Source organism: Gracilinanus agilis, chromosome 4 (genome assembly GCF_016433145.1).
Source record: "Gracilinanus agilis isolate LMUSP501 chromosome 4, AgileGrace, whole genome shotgun sequence".
Classification (NCBI taxonomy): Eukaryota; Metazoa; Chordata; class Mammalia; order Didelphimorphia; family Didelphidae; genus Gracilinanus; species Gracilinanus agilis.
Genome location: NC_058133.1, coordinates 519096044 through 519114962, shown reverse-complemented (window position 1 = coordinate 519114962; position 18919 = coordinate 519096044). Strand labels below are relative to the sequence as shown.

General features: G+C 46.9%; 1 protein-coding gene across 4 annotated transcripts in view; it reads right to left on the bottom strand.

The window, feature by feature from the left end:
• Positions 1–18919, bottom strand: part of TRAF3IP1 (TRAF3 interacting protein 1) — an 81105-nt gene that overhangs the window by 45783 nt on the left and 16403 nt on the right. For all 4 annotated transcript variants that reach the window (XM_044673374.1, XM_044673373.1, XM_044673375.1 and 1 more), the window contains exon 6: positions 6309–6384. In XM_044673374.1, coding sequence (XP_044529309.1) covers positions 6309–6384 — 76 coding nt within the window. The remainder of the gene's footprint in view (positions 1–6308; positions 6385–18919) is intronic.

Sequence of the window (18919 nt, the reverse complement as noted above, 5' to 3'; positions counted from 1 at the left end):
GGAAAGGGAGAAGGGAAGGGAAGGAAAGGGAGAAGGGAAGGGAAGGAAAGGGAGAAGGGAAGGGAAGGGAGAAGGGAAGGGAGAAGGGAAGGGAAGGGAGAAGAAAAGAGGGCTTATTTATACAAAAAGGTTTAATTCAGCTCTTTTTGGTGGTGGCAAAGAATTGGAAACGGAGGGGATGCTCATCAGCTGGGGAATGGCTGAACAAGCTGTGGTATGTGATGGTGATAGAATATTGCTCTGCTTAAGAAATCATGAGCTGGAGGATTTCAGAAAAAAACTTGGGAAGACCTCCATGAACTGATGCAGAGGGAAGCAGAACCAAGAAAAAAGTGTACATACTAACAGAAATACTATAAGACAGTGACGGGCAAACTCCGGCCCATGGGCCAGATGCAGCCCCCTGAAATGTTCTATCCTGCCACAGACATTATTCTTAATCTGACAAATACAATGAGTAGGACACAATACAATGAAACTCCGAAAGAGCTGCCTTAGAAACAGACAGAGGAGCATTTCCTTTCCTTTGGCCCCTCTTTAAAAAGTTTGCCCATCACTGCTATAAGATGATCAACTGTGGAGACAGCTCCTCTGATCAAGACAAGGAACCCAAACAACTTCAAAGGACCCAGGAAGGAAAGTGCTCTCCCTCCAGAGAGAACTAAGGAACTCAGCTATGCCTAGTGAAGCAGAGGTTTTCACTTGCTTTTTCCTGGGAACATCTTTTCTGCATGTTATCTTTTACAACATGACTGATACAGAAACATATGACACATATCCATGACATTGATACCACGTTATTTTCCTTCTCAAAGGGTGGGTGAGGGAGAAATGTGAGGGAGGGAGAGAATTTGGAACTCAAAATTTTAAAAAATGAATGTTAAAAATATGTTTATATGTAATTAGGAAATATTTAAAGAAATATATAAAAATATATTTAAGAAAAGAAAAAAGGATGCAAAAGCAAACTGTAGCTTGATTCTCCCAGGCCCAGCCCACTTCTTGGTTTGGAGGCCAGCTTTTCTATATTCTGAGTGAAGCTCAGTTTCCCGCTCTGGAAAGGGGGAGATGGACTAATCCCTGTTCTACTTCCACGCAGGTTATTTTACAGAAACAGCCGGGCTCCACTTTAAAGGCCCCTGAAAGTTCGACTGTTTGAAACAGCTTCTTCCTTCCACCCCCAACCCCCAACCCTTAAATGTGGGCAGTGCCCTGGGTGCTAATTATTCAAGACAATGCTGGGTGATTTATCTCCACCTTCCACCTTCCCACCAATAGGAAATCTGAAGTTTCTAGCAAGGAAGAGGTGACCATCCCAAGCTGCACTCTTGTAAAAGGATAGGTTCAGTCCAAAGGCCAAAGGAGGGCTCCATCTTGTCTAGCTATTGCTGAGCCCCAACCACTGAAAGTGTTGGAACCAGTTGTGCCACATGAAAAAAGAATAACTTTGAAAGAACATCTGCTCTGGCCCCCACAGTGTAGGAAGCAGCCTGTGGGCAGACAGACGTCCTCTCCAGGGAGGACCTGCTGGCAATTCTGAATGCGTAGAAAAGGCCTGAGGCCTTTTTCTCAGCAGTGTCAAAAAAAACCCTAGACTTGATTTTAAACTGCCAAGTAAAGGGGAAAAATAGTCTCACTTATTTTAGATACTAAAGACCTGGGGGACAACTGAAGGCCTAACAGGCAGAAGAGGGCACGACCTGACTTTTCTTGGCCCTAGAAGAAAACTTTAAGAGCTACGGATAATAAGGTCTCTCCTGAAGTCTTCCCAAAGAGAAAGGGGCTTCCTGCAGGGGAAGGAAGTAAAGGTAGCAAGTGTGCTGGTTGTGAGGAGGGCAGGGAGATTGGGGACTGCCAGGTTTCTGAGGTCACTCCCTGTTCCCAAACCCTCAAATCTTTTCATCAATCCAGCACCAGCAAGAGAACAAGGATCTTTCCATCTTAGAATTAGTAGTACCACATACTGGCTCCAAGATAGAAGAGTGGTAAAGACTGGGCAATGGGGGTTCAGTGATTTGCTCAAGGGCACACAGGATGTGTCTGAGGGCAGATTTGAACCCAGGACCTCCCATCTTTAGACCTGACTCTCTATCCACTGAGCCACCTAACTGTCCCCATGGGATCCACTGCCAGGCTCTCCTGTCTGGGCACTGCTCACTCCCTGTTACACACAGGTTACTGAAGCCACTTGCCCCCAGCATGCCCTGAGGGGACTCCCCCTCGTCCCCCCTTTAATGTCCTGCTCCTGACAATAACCTACAGCAAGCAGGGTCAGATATGTGGGCTCTCCAACTATGCCCCTATGATCCACCTGTTCTCCCAAAGACTGTTGGGTGCCAAGCAGAGAAGGGGGTGAGGCTGGCTACTAGGAAAGGGCTGGGACTTGCTTGAGCCGATTTTATGGGTGGCACTGAAGCGATGGCCTCCAACGCACTCAGTACTGTGACCAGAGGACGTTCCTAAGGGGCCGGGCCGGCTCTGAGCAGGGCACTGTTCTTACCTATCTCGGGCGACACCGTTTGCTGCTCCGGTTCTTTACTCAGCCCAATTGTTGGGTCTGAAATAGTCTTAGGTGGGACACTATTATCCTCCTTTCTTCCTGACATAAAATATTTCACACAAAGCATTAGAATGGGGTTTACAGTTTTCCAACAGCTGACTTGTAAGCCAGAATCTAGAGACAGACGAAGTGTGTGGCACCCCGAGTTCAAGAGGCGCTGGGCAGGGAAGGAGCTGACGGAGGCGGAATGGACAACTCCATGGGAAGGAGTGCCCAATGCAGCTCCGACACTGGCCGCACAGGGAGCTCATCGCGCGGGTCAGGCCCCCGCTGGCAAAAAGCACTAGTGCCCACCCCGCCAAAGCCCAGGATCGTTAAGGATGGCTCAGAAGGGCCCTGGCTGGCAGCTCCAGCATCACCTCTGCTGCTGCCCCCTCGCTGCAGCGCTAGGCACTCCCCGGCTTTACCTCTAGAAAGGAGAACGCTCTTATTTTCCAGGGAAAAGGTTGGTGTCGGTGGCTTTGCATTCCTCTCTTCTGACCCAGAAATATCAAATGAGCTTTGGTGGAAGTGGTGGTGGTGGTTTTCTCAGAGCAGACCTGAGATTGGGTCTCCCTTTAGCAATGCAGGGGGCAACGGTGCTACAGCTGTGCCTTAAAGAGTGGCCAGGGGCACTGAGAGACTGACTTGTTCAGGGTCACCCAATCTACCAGGTAGAGGCGGGCCTTCAGCTCCTCTTCCCATGCCTGGGACCAGGCTGCCTCTCACTGCTGTGAAGGCAGGCGCTCAACAAAAAAACACAGAACTGTCTGGTGCCGGCAGGACATGCCACGCACACTCTCTAACTGAAAGGGGTGACCTTTGGGTAAGCAAAGAAGATGCTCTTCTCACCTAAGCCATGCCAGGCTCATGGGCAGCCTCCCGGGACCCAGCATCTCACGAGCTAGGCAGGGCTTTCCCCACATCCTGCAGCAGCTGGGCAGAGGGTGCAAGCAAACCCCTTTCAGACCACACGTGTCTGCAGAGAGGCCTGCTGGAGTGGGCCAGGCACCGGGCTCATGCTGGGGGCTGCATGACGAAATTCAGGGGCTGCTGTAGCCTTTTCAGTTAAGGACAAGGTCAGAGGAAAAACCCATCGAGGTCCTGATGCTGGGGCCCTCCCACGGCTGTCCAGGTCTTCCACAGCCCTGGAAGCAAACAGCTTCCGACAGAGCCTAGGAGGGACGAAATGCCTCCCCTGTGCCCCCCTGTGCCCCCCTGTCCCCAGCATCCTTCCTCTTGGCTGCCTCGCCTCTCCTCATTCCTTCAGGGTCCCTCAACATCCTGGATGCCAGGCTGCTCCTAACTCTCTCTTCCTCCCAAGTTGACCAGTGTTCACTGAGTCCATCTCAGGCCCACGTGGATAAACTGGCTGGCTGGCTCCATTAGAATGTCTTTCCAGGCCCAGTGGCGGGCCCGGTGCCTGGTCCCCAGTAAGTGCTCCCTGTTCTGGCCCCCGACGTCCTACTCCCTCCCAGGTCCACCTCTATTCCCTCGTCTGGAGCCCCACAGCACCCAAGGAGTAAGAAGAGGGCCGAGGCATCTGGTCCTGCAAGGCTAAGGTTGAGGAACACCAAGAAGGCCCTGTACGAGGCGATGCCTTTGTGGATGTACGTTCAGGCTCTCCCCTCGTCCGAGGATCGCATCCCTTGTTTAGAACACAAAGACAGTGAGGGCAGAAGGGGGCTGAGCAGTCCAGAACCCACCCTGATGTGCGCACGCTGGTGCTGGCCAAACGATTCTTTTCTTTGAAACAAAACGCATGCTGTTCTCTGGGCTGTTCAGTTCCGATACTGAAGAAGCCAAGTGAAAGCTGCTTCTTGGGGCGCCTGAGCCAGGGCCTCTCCCTCCCTCACCAGCAGCCACATGGGAAAGGCACAAGGACACCAGCGCCGTTCCTGCTCGGGGCAAGCACACAACTTCTTCTGCCTCCCAGATGCCCCAGTCAGAGCAGACTACAGGGACCTCTGAAGGAGAGAGTCCAGCCTTGCGTGCTCAGACAAGGACTTCCAGGAGTCAGGCACGCAGCAGGCATTTCTTTGGCCCCTTCGATGTGCCTGCCAAGCGCCGGTCATGCCGAGCCCCAGACAAAAGCCCCTGCCTACAGAGAGCTTCCGTTCTGGCAGGAAGTAGCACGGATGAGGAGAAGTAAATACAAACTAGACACCACGTGTATCTCCAAGAACGTCCCAGGCAGAGGCCACCAGCCAGGGGCAGGGATTCAGCCTGGGCTTTCTGCAGGAGGGGCCCTTGAGGCGAGCTTTGAAGGAAGTTGGGGATTCCAAGAGATGACAGTAAAGGAAAGGCACCTGCAGGCCCAGCGGACGGCCTCGGCAAAGGCATGGCAGTGGACAACAGCAAGCAGGCTGAAGAAGGGAGAGCAGGAACAATATGCCAAAAGGCCCAAAAGAGGCAGGCGTCCACACGGGAAGAGGAAATGCCCAACAGAAAGTGCTGCTTTTTCCTGGAGACTCACAAGGGATTCCTGAACTGAGGAATGACCTGGAGAGCCCCGGCCTTTGGGAACGTCAATTTGTCAGGTGTGTGGAGGACAAATTGGCAAGGGCTGAGGAGATGGGCCAAGTTAATAAACAACTTCCTGCTGGCTATAGCCAGAAGTCAACAACTAGAACTTCTACAGATCATCATCCCTCCATTCCCGAGGCTGAGGAAGCCAAGGAAGAACACTTTTTTTTACAAGTACCATGAGGTAGCCGTGCGCTTCTCAGGCAATGAAGTTCTAAAATAATATGGATGGGGAGGGCTAGGGGGAAGGGGCATTGGGAGACTGGACAAAGACCTGGGCAGCGAGCCCTGAGGGAATGGCTGGTCACTTTTGTTTTCAGACCCTCCCCTTCCATCTTAGAATCAATACTGCATATTGGTTCCAAGGTAGAAGAATGGAAGGGCTTGGCAATGGGGATGAAGTGACTTGCCCAGGGTCACACAGTTAGAAGTGTCTGAGGCCAAATTGGAACCCAGGCCTCCTGTCTAGCCCTGGCCACTCAAACCACAGTTGCCCCTAGCTAGTAAGCTGATGGGAAACCTCTATCAAGGTATTTCATAGCCATTCTAAGACCTCCAGAGTAGGTCTATCATCTTTTCATCTTTCATGTCAAGTCCAGGCCCTCGGGCAAAGGCCAAGAAAAGGCATAATCTGGGCAGCAAAGGGAATGCCCTGAGCTCGGAGACACAAACCAGGAGGCCGCCTTCTCTAAGGAGCCAGGAGAAGCCAAGCCCTCAGCCAGCATTCGAGCATCGCTCGAGCCAAGCTTTCTGGCTTCGCCTCGCCCCAGGCTCGCCAAAGCCCATTGTGACAGCCGCTGTCTGACGGCAGCTTCTCACAAAGCACACTCAGAGAAGGCCGTTCTGGTTTCGGACTGCTGCTAGCATCAGCAGCACTGGAGGGCAGTCAGTGTGGGTGCTGAAGCTACCGGAGGCGGCCCAGGCCAGCACCACAGATCCCTCGAATGGAGGAAGCTTAGCTCCAAGCCTGTGTGCCAGTAAATGGGTGCCATGTACCAGACATGCACCTACATGGGAGCGTGTACAAAGAGTCAGATTTCCTCTGCAGGCTGCCATTCGCTTCTTGCCTCCCCCACACCACAGGGACTGACTCCTACAAAGAACCCTTACTGGAAACATCTCTGGCTAGTTTGGGGGCTCGAGGTCACAAAGCTACCTTTTCCCTTGAGATTCCCAGAAAGAGCGGAACCCCACCAAATGCTGCCCCTAGAGACACTTTTACAGATGAGAGCTCCCCAAGTACCTTCGGCTGAGTTTTTGGATCGCCATCTTGAGCCTTTTGATGTCAGCGACCTAGACACTCGGTTGGTGATGTCGCTCTTAAAGAAAAGAGAACAAGAGAGATCAGAAAGCAATACCAATAAGCAATCACTTTACAATCACTTCTAAAAACATCGACGTGGGCTTGCACCATTTGTCTTTTGGGATCCTATCAAGAGACAGGTGCATGTGTACAACAGCAGGCCCACTGGCCTGTCTAATCTCATTCAGCTTTTGGAACAAATTCAATATGACACTTAACATATACAAATCTTGATCAACAGAGCTCTTCAGTTCAGTGCCACAAAAGAAAGTGAAAATACTTAAGCTCCTGTGGCTAGAAGGAGTTCAATTAGACTTCTCAACCAAATAAAAGTATAGTCCAGGCATTTTGCATGCTGCATATCATAGGCTCTTCTAATTCTAACCTTTTCACCTAACAACTAGTTTTTCTTCAAGAGAAAAAGGGCAACTCAAAAGTGCGTGGGAAAAGGCCCAGTTTTCAGCGTGCAAGGCATCCCAAACCTCCGGATATGAGCTACAAGGGCTCCTGCTTACTCCTTTTAAAACGTCACCACTTGGACCCTTCGCAAAGTCTACAAACAAGGATAAAAAAAGTAAGAGAAGCTCCCCACTCAGACTAAAGAAATTCAGTCCAAATGATGGCTTTTAGACAAATACATTTTTATCTTAAATATATAAATCAGGCTAAGACAGCCTTAGAGAAGGATTGCTAAAAGTATACCTCGTAAACCTGCCCTAAGAGAATTAATAGATAGACTACTTTCTGATGAACAATTTTTATGGAAACAGGCTTTTTTAAAAAAAAAAAAAAACATCACATTCTGTCTTAGAATCCACACTAGGCATCGGTTCTAAGGCAGATAAGAAGTCAAGCCTAGGCAAGTGGGGATTAAGCATCTCACCCGGGTCTCACACAGCTTGGGAGCATCTGAGGCCAAATGTGAACCCAGGACTTCCTAACATCAGGCTCAGCTCTCTATCCATTGAGCAACCTAGCTGTCCCTGTAAAAAGGCTTCTAATGGGCTCAAAAATAGTCTCACCTTAGGCAGATTAATCATTACCCCAAAAACACTGGTTTGATAAAGCCTTTTTTCATAAATAATGCAAAAATACATTCGGTTTAGCCTCTATCTGCATCACCACACACTGTAACTGAGAAAAATCTGAATTATATTTTAGAATGGAAACAATTAAATCAAAATACCCCACTCTAAAGATGTGCTCGTTGTCATTTTGGCAATGCAAGTGTGCAAAACTCCAAGTGAAGTGTTCATGGATTCTCACGTTCTGGACACTAAAATATCAACGTGAGATTGGAAAATGCTCCAAGGAGAAAAAGAACAAAGTTCAATTTCAATCTAAGTCTTCCATTCATTTGCCATCATTACGGAGTTAAAGAAATGTTTAAATTCTTTTTGATTTTATTGGCTAAGAGTGGTCAGTGACGTGCAAGTCCACATCCCATTCAAACATTCTGACACAAAAAAAGAAACAAGAAATGTTTCTAAAACAAATGGCTTTAAATGCTGCTTTTAAAAATAAATAAAACGCTGGTTAGCAATGTGGGAGTTTTCTTTAAAATGAAATGGTTTAACTGGCTGTTAACAGGCAGAAAGCTAATTTTTAAGTGACTTACAGAGTCGAGCTAAGATGAACTGAAAAATCTGGTGAAATGAAAAGCCATCATGAGTCTATATCATGAGCAGAGACCTCTGTAAGACGATACATGTGTCTGCACGCATGCACAGATATACATATCAGCTCGTCAAATTACTGGTAGCTTAAACAAATTGAAAATATTGAGAGTCTACAGTTTTGTATTCGGCTTTCTTTTATTCTTCCTTGTGTGTCTAACAACAAAAACTGATTATGAGTGACAATAATGGGGAGGCAGAACAGGGTTTAGTGCCCCCAGTTTTTCCCCTTTCTTTTCTTTTTTAACCTCTACTCCTACCCCTGGGTCCAAATTAACTTTTTTTTTTTTTTAAATATGGGTTGAGAGTAAGAAGTGAACAAAGGAAGGGCATTTAAGTGGCACAGTAGATAAGAGAGCCAGGCCTGGAGTCAGGAGGTCATGGGTTCAAATCTGGCTTCAGATACTTCCTAACTGTGTAACCCTGGGCAAGTCACTTAATCTCTACTGCCCTGTCATGGACCTGATAATTATTATCAATTCTAAGCCAGAAGGTAAAGGCTTTAAAATGGATTAAAATTTTTTTTTCAAGAAAGAACAGTACCAACGTTCTAGGTTCCTGGTGCTCTGGGAAGCCTCGCACCTTTAGATCCCAAAGGTTTTCTTTCAGAAGAGAGCCAACAAGCATGGCCCTGGGAAAGGGATGAGAAACATACAGCCCTGCCTTTCTTGAGAGAGGCAGGGGAATACGGGTGCCGAACCCAAACGTGTCTAAGTCTGACTCAGAGGAGACACTTGTTGGTTTGCTCATCTGTTTCTCTCAGTTTCTTTTTTGCTCTTACGTGGCTGAGCGAATGAAGGTGATGCACAAACAAAGGCTATCCTTAAAGATCACAAGTGAAAAAAAAAAAAGCCCAAAACAGAAAGGTGGTGTTGGACGTGGAAGGCCAAGGGGCCCAAAATGAACTGCTGTCTGTAGAGATGGAGATCCGGCTCTGGCTCCCGAGGTAAGACGCATTTCCAAAGAAGCTTTCTGGGTTGGACTGGGTAAAGGGAAGGCAAAATCTAATCCTAAACCAGAAGAAACAGTCACCATGCAAAGATCTCTGTGTAATCACAACTGCCCAAAGTGGAGCTCTGCAAGCGAGTTCACTGTGCTGAAAACCAGCCAACAGAGAAAGGGAAAAGCATCAGACGGGCCCAGCCCATTTCACCCAAGTGGCAGTTCTGTACAACATCCAGCTCAATGAGACCCACAGCACGAAACCCAGCCCGGCCACAGATAGGCGATCTTCTGGCTCACACGGGAGACCAGCGGATCAAGGGCAGCAACAAATGTTCCGAGAAGGATGAGAGAATTAGGAGCGCCACCACCTTGTAGAGAAGAGCATTTGGGAGGAAGAGAGCTTGCCCCGAACCCAAAGTGCCTCGTCCCTCCAGGAAGGTAGTAAACTGAGGGAAAGCCAAGCCGACCAGGCAGCCTTTCTACAACAAACTATTTCCATCATTGGCACAGGAAAACTGAATTTTAATTTAAGCAAACACCAGAGTCCCAGATGTGTTGCGTAAGAAGTGGGAAGACCAAGAAGGCACAACCTGGACAAGGGCAAACACACACAAGAAATCTAACTGGAAGGGACAACTCTGAAAGCTCTAAGGGTCTATTTCCAAGCTATCTGAAAGAAGGGGAAATACGGAAGGAGTAAAAAAACAAACAAAGCAGATGCCCATCACCTATCTCCATGTGGGTGACCAACGAATGAGTCCATAATGAAAACAGCAGAAGGGAAAAGGCCAGCGTTCAGAAAGTGTTCTACAACAGAAGGACGCCGTAAGTCTCAACACTGACTCCTGGGTCCACGGGAGATCAGATCTGATGGGATTTGGCCTTTGCTGCCTACTTTTAAAACAGCGTGTGACTCAGCAGGGCAAAATGTCTCAGTCGTCTCCTCCAACAAGACCCTCCCCGTGCATCTGTTGAACTAAGACAAGATTCTGGCTAAGGAAGGAAGGTGCATACTTCAAACGAAGCGGGATTCCTATGAGACAGTGATATTTCCTCAGCCCTACTGTTAATGTATAAACCTGGGCTGACCACAGTAAGCACCTCTCTGAGGTCCAGAGCCTCTAAAGGAACTTGACTGAACAATTCATCTGGAAGGGCGAGCAAAGAGGGGGAGAAAAACAGACATTCTTCAGGCCTCTCATGCTCAGTGTATCTGGGGCTGGAACTGCACTTTGACAATGACGTCCACCCAGAAGAGACTAGGAAGCCAAAAACTGGAAACCAGTGGGGAAATCAGGCAATTGTTTCAATGATCTCAAGCCATGCTCTGACCCAGCTTCTGACTTTCTAATCCACTGACATTCATCCAGTAATGAGACCTGACTTACGCTGTGAAACACCACAATCTCCAGAGCAACAAGACTTCAGGTGGCACAAAAAATAGTATTAGGAAAAGATCCTATGATCTAGCCTACATCACTGAAATGCCATTAAAGATAACACTGGGGGTGCAGCAGGGTGGCTCAGTGGATTGAGAGCCAAGCTTAGAGATGGGAGGTTTTGGGTTCAAATCTGGCCTCAGACACTTCCCAGCTGTGTGACCCTGGGCAGGTCCCTTGCCTACCCTTTGCGCCTATCCTTACCACTCTTCTGCTTTGGAGCCAATACACAGTATTGACTCTAAGACGGAAGGTGAGGGTTTAAAAAAAAAAAGGTAACACTGGAAAAGAGGGTGGGCAAGTCACATGGATGGAAAGCTTCATGTGGCAGCCGCTATCAAGGACTTAGAGAAAGGAACATCTCATTTTTAAAGACCTGGGAGATGAAGGACTGAAAGTGGCTTTAGATATCCTCTAGACAAGCCTGGACAAGAACTGAATGAGCTAAGAAGGCAATTTTCAACACTGAGGAAAGGATACAAATCGATGAGACCAAAGACGAGTTAAATTAAAAGCATCATGCATCTGAATGTTCTTCTTGGTGCTTACTAAGCTTACTTTTTGATCTCGTCTCAAAAGACGTATCTGGCTCACTTCTTGTCAAAGTGAATCTCTGAAGGACTAACAAAAGAAAGTGAGGCATTAAAGATACAACCATGAATACTATTAGAAAAGAACAAAATCATAAAATAAATGCTTCCTATGACATCTCCATGCTCCATCGACATTCATTTCAAAGCTGAGATGAATAATTATGGGCCCGCTTGTTGTACAACCAATGGAAAGCCTCACGGGGCTGGTAGGGACGCTAATGGCCACTGAGCCTATCCCCGTTCAACATATGCAACAGATGGTTAAGCCTTTGCTTAAAGACTCCCAGTTCAAGGGAATTAACTGCTTCTCCCAAAGAAGCCTTTTCTGTTAAGAAAGTCGAGTAAGCATAGCTCCTGGTCATCGGAATCTCAAAGGAGGAGGAGAGCAATGAGGGCATCTAAAACGGCTCTTTGCTTTCTTCGTAAATCTGGTCCAGGATATCCTTGACGACAGTCGTTGAGTCTTTCGTTGAGCACCTGCAATGATGGGAAATTCAATACCTCATAAACTATGGAGCCAGAAGATCTGATTTTGAGTCTCGGCCCTCGTAACTGGGAGAGTGGGAGCAAATTATTTAACCTAAGTCTTCGTTTTCTTATCTGTAAAAGGGGGATAACAATAAAATTTCAAATGCTGTTGGGAGGGTCAAATAAGGGATTCTGTATAAAGTGCTATGGAATTCCCAGTATACTAGTCAACAGTCAGTAAACATTTATCACAAGCCTACTATGTGCCAGGCACTGGGCTAAGCTGCTAGACACAGGGACTCTTCCTATTTATTATTAGGCTGCCCGAACTGTTCTCATTCTTAGGGAGTAACTCCTAATACTAAGCTAAAATCTGCCCATCTCCATTCATCCTCTGGTAGTAATTGTTCATTCTGAAGTTTCACAGAACAAAATTTATCTTCTTCTCCATGTAAGTCCTTCCACTATTTGGAGACTTGACCACAGTTATACAAAAAAGCGGCACTACGAAACGCCTTTGCTAAGAGCCCCTGCGAAATATTTAAGATGGAAAGTGTGTTCCAGTGTGTTCTGCCTTTGAGAGAATTAAAACTATCTATTTGTCATTGGGCACACGGTTGGGTTCAAATGGCAGTACAGCGCAATGGAAAGGAACCCTGGGTACAAAGGCAGTGGCTGAGATTTGGATCTTAGCTGCTCTGCTCCTTACTCCCTGGAAAACCTGGGGCTTGTTACTCCTCCAATCCTTTGGGGTCCTCAGTTTTCCGTCTAGTTCTAAATCTGTAATCCCATGATACACCAAGGCTTCTTGTTTCTTTCATGGGGTCTAAAATTCCTTTTTGCTACTGTGATGAGAGATATTATAAATGACAATTAAAATTGCTGCGTGAGCCCCATTCATGAAATGTTCTCGGCCTCCAAACTTCCTAATTCAGCTCCAATCCCCATTTGTGCAGGAGGTCTTGCCCAGTCTCCCCATCTCTCCTCCTTACCAGGGCCTTCCCTCTTGATTACCTTCCATTTACACTGTATCTATAGCTGGCACCCAAAAGGCACTCAATAACTTGTTGATGGGCTGCCAAATCCGAGCTCATTCTGACCCCAGACCAAATTTCCAAAGAGGTGCCAAGAGAGTCAGAAGAGCTCAATGACACTAGAGGTCACCTGAATGCTTCCCCTGCCTGCCACATACTCACCGCCCTGGACAAGTTAACTCATCTCTCTAGTCCTCGGTCTCTTATCTGTAAAACAGGGGTCCCACTGCCCTTACCACCTACGTTTGCCTAGGTGTGAAGATCAAATGTGCCATCACTCATGACAAGCTCTGACAATCCTGGGCTGCCACACACACACCTACTACCAGAATCCCACTGACAGGCGACTTTCCTCCTATCCATCTAGAGTGGATCATTGCCCAACAGGATCCTGACATCTGGTCACTAGCAATTTTGTGCTAGCTTAAACAGAGAACGAGGTTGTTTTCCAAAATCCTCAGAAGAATTTTGTTGTTGTTCATTTGTTTCCATCCTGCTTCTCTCGTTGTGACCCCATTTGGGGTTTTCTTGGTAAGATATCGGACTGATTTACCATTTCCTTGTCTGGCTCGTTTTCTAGATACGGAAACAGGCAAACAGGGTGAAATGACTTGCCCAGGATCCCAAAGCTATTACGTGTCTGAGATTGAATTTGAACTCAGGTCTTCCTGATTTCAGACCCGACCTGCTGCTTTATTTCCTGCACTTGGTACAAGTGGGTTCTCTTCAAGATCAGTTTGAAAAAAAGATTAAATCTCCAAATGCATTCTATTACAATGGCTCTAGGATCCCAATGATGGGCACTTCTTCAGCCTAGCAGGCCACACCCCACCTGTGTGTTGCCCATCCTTGTCCTCCTATGGGTCCTCTACTACAGATACAGCCAAAACACAAAAGGCCTCGCTCAAGATTGTTTGCTTTTTAAAAAATATTTTGTGGGTGCCAATGGGATACTGGGACAGCCCATCTGCCATCTCCCTTCCTATCACATATTCTTCTTAAAAAACATACTTTTCAGGGAAACTAGGTAGCTCATTGGTGAGAGCTAGTCCTGGAGTTGGGAGGACCTGGGTTCAAATCTAGCCCTAAATACTTCTTTGCTATATGACCTTGGGCAAGTCACTTAACCCCATTGCCTAGCCCTCTGCTTAGCAGTGGTTCTCAGACAGGAGGGAAGGGTGTCTCCTTCCCCTTTTCTTGCATCATTTCTTATACAAAGATCATTATTCCAACTCTGCTGCACGCACTGCATATATCCCAGCTGAATGTCTCTCCAATATTCTCGAGTCTCTAAAGAACGTGGCATTCATGACCAGCCATCTCCTAGCCTCCAATCTAAAATGATAACCTGAAAACGTTCTGTGCTGGGGCCAGTCCTGGGCCCGGGCCACTGTTCATCCACAGCGTCCTTGTCCAGGCCAGTCTAAGGGTCTCAGGCTGAGGTTTATGGAGAGAAATCAGGAGAGAGTGTGAGTGCAGCTGGATGTAACTCATCTCCACATGGAGACGCCCGGTCAGGAAAGTGTGGGACGTACAAGTCGGCAGGGAATCTGTCAAAAGCTAGGGGACCTCTGACAGCTTGTGCCCCGGGGATTTTCTGTCTTGGGCAACGGTAGCACCACGTAGATCTGTGAAGGCCCTGAAGCAATTAAGTTGTAAGAAGCGTTCCAGCAGCTTGTTTTGTTTTGAAATCCTGACCTTCTGTCTTAGAATCAATACTGTGTAGTGGTGAACTTGCTGTCCTGCTCCCCTGTCAGAACACTTTTGGGGTACTGTATTCAGCTCCAGATGCCACCGTTTAGGGCACTGAGAAACTAAAAAGCCCTCCAGAAGAAAGCCAGCAAGAGAGTGAAGAACCTGCTGAGGCAATTACTGGATGTGGAGATGTTTAGTCTGAAGAAGTAAAGGCTCAGAGAGCAATGACTGCTGCATTTCAAGGCTGGTACATGACAAGGATTAGACCATGAAGACCAAAGATGGCAGAATAAAGTTGGCAAAGGGTGGAAGTTACAAAGAAATAAATTTAAGCTTGATGTCTTGTTATTCCGATTCCACGACACGTGTCCCATCATCCCCTTCTCTCTACCCAGCCATCACCATAGCACGTGCAGACCCTCAGTGCCTCTCACCTGGGCTATTGCAAAGGTCTCCTAATCAGTCCTTGAACCCACCTTCTCCTCTCTTCAATTCACCTCCATGTAGCTACAGCTTGGAAATCCTTTAAGCACCCTTCTGCCTATGTCCCTCCCTCTGCATAAGGGGCTTCAATGGCCTGGTGCTACTCTAGATGAGAGTATGATCTGCCCTATCCAGGGTAGAGCTGTCTGAGCTTTGATCTTGCCGCTGGACTTGGATGACTGGAAGAGAGCGAGGCCGATGGTTTTGGGCATCTCTGCCTCCCTTCAGTCCAATGTATGCACAAATCAAAAGACATCATCATCTTCCAGTACCAAGGACAACCAGTTGTCCCAGGATGGAAGCCCCGTCCTGATCTGGCTCCACCTTCCAAGCTGGGTTCTCATTGCTGGTCAACCTTCCAACCAGAGTAGCCAGCTTACAGTTCTCCTGCGGCCTTCCCTCTCCCAGGCTTCGCAATAGCTGTCCCTCCCGCCGAGAGCACTCTCCCTCCGTACTTCAAACTCGTCGAATCCCTGGTTGCCTTCAAGACTCAGCTCAACTGCCAGCTCTTTCGTGAGGCCTTTCCTGATATCATCCACTCCCAAGTTATCAGTGCTCGTTATTGCTGTCGACTTTAAATACAAATTCTCTTTATTTATGTGTTAGATGTATCTCTTCCTAGTGGAGCTCATCGAGTTCTAGGCTGTTGGCTTTTTTAATGTATGTCCCCAGAGCCTATTTACATGCCTCACTAACCTGCTAGATGCTTGCTAAATGCTTGTTCAATGACTCTCCAATTGACACATTTGATGTTTCGGGTTTCCTTTAGGGGCCTGATAAAATTAACTCTACCCGCCACTACTTTTGCATCTTAGAACCATCTATGTGTTTAGCTCCCACTTGCCCTTTGGTCACTTGGAGGTTATTAACACTGGTACGGTTCCATTCGTCCAACAGTCTGCCTGTCAGTTCGTCCATTAGTGGGCAAAGCTCCTGTTTCAAGTACTTTCAACTTAACATTCAGAGAGCGCTTAAAAACTGCTTCGTTCTTAGACTCTGTCACGTCTTAACTGACGGGGGCTGCCACGGGACCAAAAGACACATTAAATGTTTCTATGGCCAATGAATTCATCGACTTCCTGGAAACGAGTCTTTCCAGAGTCAACAAGGCTGCTTCTTGCATGGCAGCCTCCATCCGTGACCAGGACTACGTGTGACGCTTTTCCAGCATGGCAGAACCATCTGGAGATTATAATCTACCAGCACTGTTGCTGAGGATCAGACAACCAACAAGAACCCTGAAGCATCAGCGATGGACCAGACACTGTGCTAGGTGCTGGAGATCCAAATACAAGGAATGCAACGATCCCTATGGGCAGTAAGGACGAGATATGAAGAACATGTAACAAATCAATGCAGCATCAATTTAAAAAATATAAAACAACGAAAAGCAGTTATAGACAGTGCAGTGAGCTTGGAGAATCGGGAAATGCTTCACAGAAAAGCCTGGGCTTGAGATCCCGATAGAGCAGAGATAAGGAGAGAGAGCGCTCCTAGACAAGGGGCTGCTGGTGCAAAGGCCCAGAGAAGGGCGCTGCAGTGAGGTGAGGAAGGCTGGTGTGGGAGGGTGAGCGATGTCCAGTGAGGCTGGAAATATAGTGAGGGCGAGGTTGTTTAGGGTTTTGAAAGCTAAACGGAGGAATGTTGACTTCATCCTAAGTGGATCAGAACATAAAGATAAAGCTTTGTGGAAGACTATTGAGGGAGGAAAGGAAAGTGATGACTTTATGGCATGTTCTATTTTAACATGGAGGCCTCCCAGATGACTATCAATCCAGGCCTTGGCTTTCCTCCCCAGGCTCCTGCACAGCCGTCATTCAGAGATGCTACTCGGGGCTCTAGCAGCATCTTACAGCATCATCCCAGATGGGGTACAAGGAGTTCTCTATCTAGCAAAGGATCCTTTTCCAGCAAGTTCTTCTTTACAGCCTATTGAAATGAATCTCATCCTTTAATAATAATACAAAATAACTCCTAAAAATCCATCAGACTGACAAGGGAGCCGAGGAACTTGGCAATGCGAGTCTCACTCAGCAATGTGAGTCCCGTGTTTAGAAGACACCAAAAGCAATCTGGGAGATTAAGATGAGACACCGGGTTCAAAGACCTAATAAAGCTTTTAGTAGGGAAATCCATTTACTCAGTTGTACTCTAAAAAGCTCAGAGAGGCAACATGACCCAGCATAGGAAAAGAAGGACCAACTCTGAAGCCAGGAAGGTCTGGTTTGAAGCTTGCCCCGAGAGTTCCTTCTCGACTGTGGCCCTGGACAAGAGACCCCATCTCTCAGAGGAACTGCTAGCACTCCAGCTCCTGAGGCTCTGGAGGAGCTGCAAAGTGTGGCACCTCACAGCAAGGATCTTCCCAAGGCTGCTTGCTGCCCCTACACACAGACACTGGGAACCTTGGACCAAATCACAAAGCTGTACAAGGCACCTTTGTTTTTACGCAATTATCGAATCCAAATGTAAACCCTCTTATCCTCCCCAATGGAAAACACGCATGGCTTTGTTTAAGCAAAGGCCAGATTCCAGTGAAAAGAGAAACCAAGAATGGGATTCGTCAGGAAGAGTAAAGAATGGTGCTGTTCAAAACAAAATCTTCGGGGCAGCTGAGTAGCTGAGTGGATTGAGAGTCAGGCCTAGAGACGGGAGGTCCTGGGTTCAAATCTGGTCTCAGACACTTCCCAGCTGTGTGACCCTGGGCAAGTCACTTGACCCCCATTGCCCATCCTTACCACTTTTCTACCTAGGAGCCAATACACAGAAGTTAAGGGTTTAAAAATGTAAAAACAAAAACAAAATCTTCAAGAGCCCTTTAAAGGGCACTGCATGTGTGTGAGAACCTTGACAAAATGCCGATGAGCTACAGTAAAGCACGTGCCTTTTCAAGGTGCCCACACTTGAAATGGACCAACCTACAGGGCCTAGGAATCACCGTTTTTTGTTTTTACAAAAAGGAACATTCCTAAACAGTTAAACAGAAATGTGCTGAGTTCTAGTTGGAGCTTTCAAGTTACAGTAACTGACTAATCCCTCCCCAGCTGAGTCTGAGCTCTGCAGCGAAGATGGCCAAGCATAGTGGAACCCTGGAATGGGGGAAGAGTTGGAACGTCCATTTCCTGATCTTGTTTCTTTGAGATTCTCCCCCAAAGAGGTGATCTGAAGTGGGCTCTGAAGCCCACCGTTCAGTGCTCCCACCTTTCATTAAAGTTCATCGTGAAGTCAAAACATGAAAACATGTGAATTTCCAAATCACAAAGATCTAAATGAGAAAACTGGAGGAACTGAACAAGTTTAGTTTACTTTCCCTCCAAAAAATTTAACAAAATGACTTAAGGATCTGAATCAAGTTATCTATAAGACAAAGAAAATATAAAGAAAATGGATATGACTAAAAATATTTATATATTCTTTAGTATAAAATCATAATAGGTTCGCTATGTAAATTCTAACCAACAAATACTTAAAATGCTAAAACGAATACACTGGCTGATATTAATATGAATAGCTAAGTGAGGAACTCCTAAAAAGCACATTTCATATTGACTAAACTATGAAGCGTGACCCCTGTCAAAGTTGAAATTCTACCAGTGGTATCAATAAATTTATTCTAATGTTTCTTAGACAAATTAATCTACAGTTTTCACTTAAGATAAAGTACTATCGTCTCCTTCATGGAAGCCCTCCTACCTCATAAAGGCGCGGAGGTGACCCTGGTTTCCTGAAGTATGGCAGAGGAGCACAAACTTGGACAACTCCCATCAAGCTGGAATAACTCCGAGTAAAGGGCCAATGGTGGGCTGCATTTCTGTCATCTGAAGACCATTGTGGCTAAGTATAAAGAGGCTAGCCTCAAGGAGATGCAACTGGGGGCCAATGAAACTTTCAAAGGCCATCTACCAAGTTATGGAAAGATTCTGATTCAATTCGATTGAAAACAACAAGCATATATTTACTGCCTACTATTTGTCAGGTACTTAACTAGATGAGCTGCCATTCTAATGGAATAAACATGTAAGGATACAAAATGCATACAAATAAATGCAAAGTAATTTTGAGTGTAGAGGAGGTCGAGAGCATAACACCTGGGAAACTCAGGCACAAACTCTCCCCAGGGCAGGCACTGAAGCTGAGTCTTAAAGAAATCTGGGGATCTCAAGAGGCAAAAGTGAGGACAGAAAACCTTCCAGGGAAAGAGAACTGCGAACAGTTGGAGAA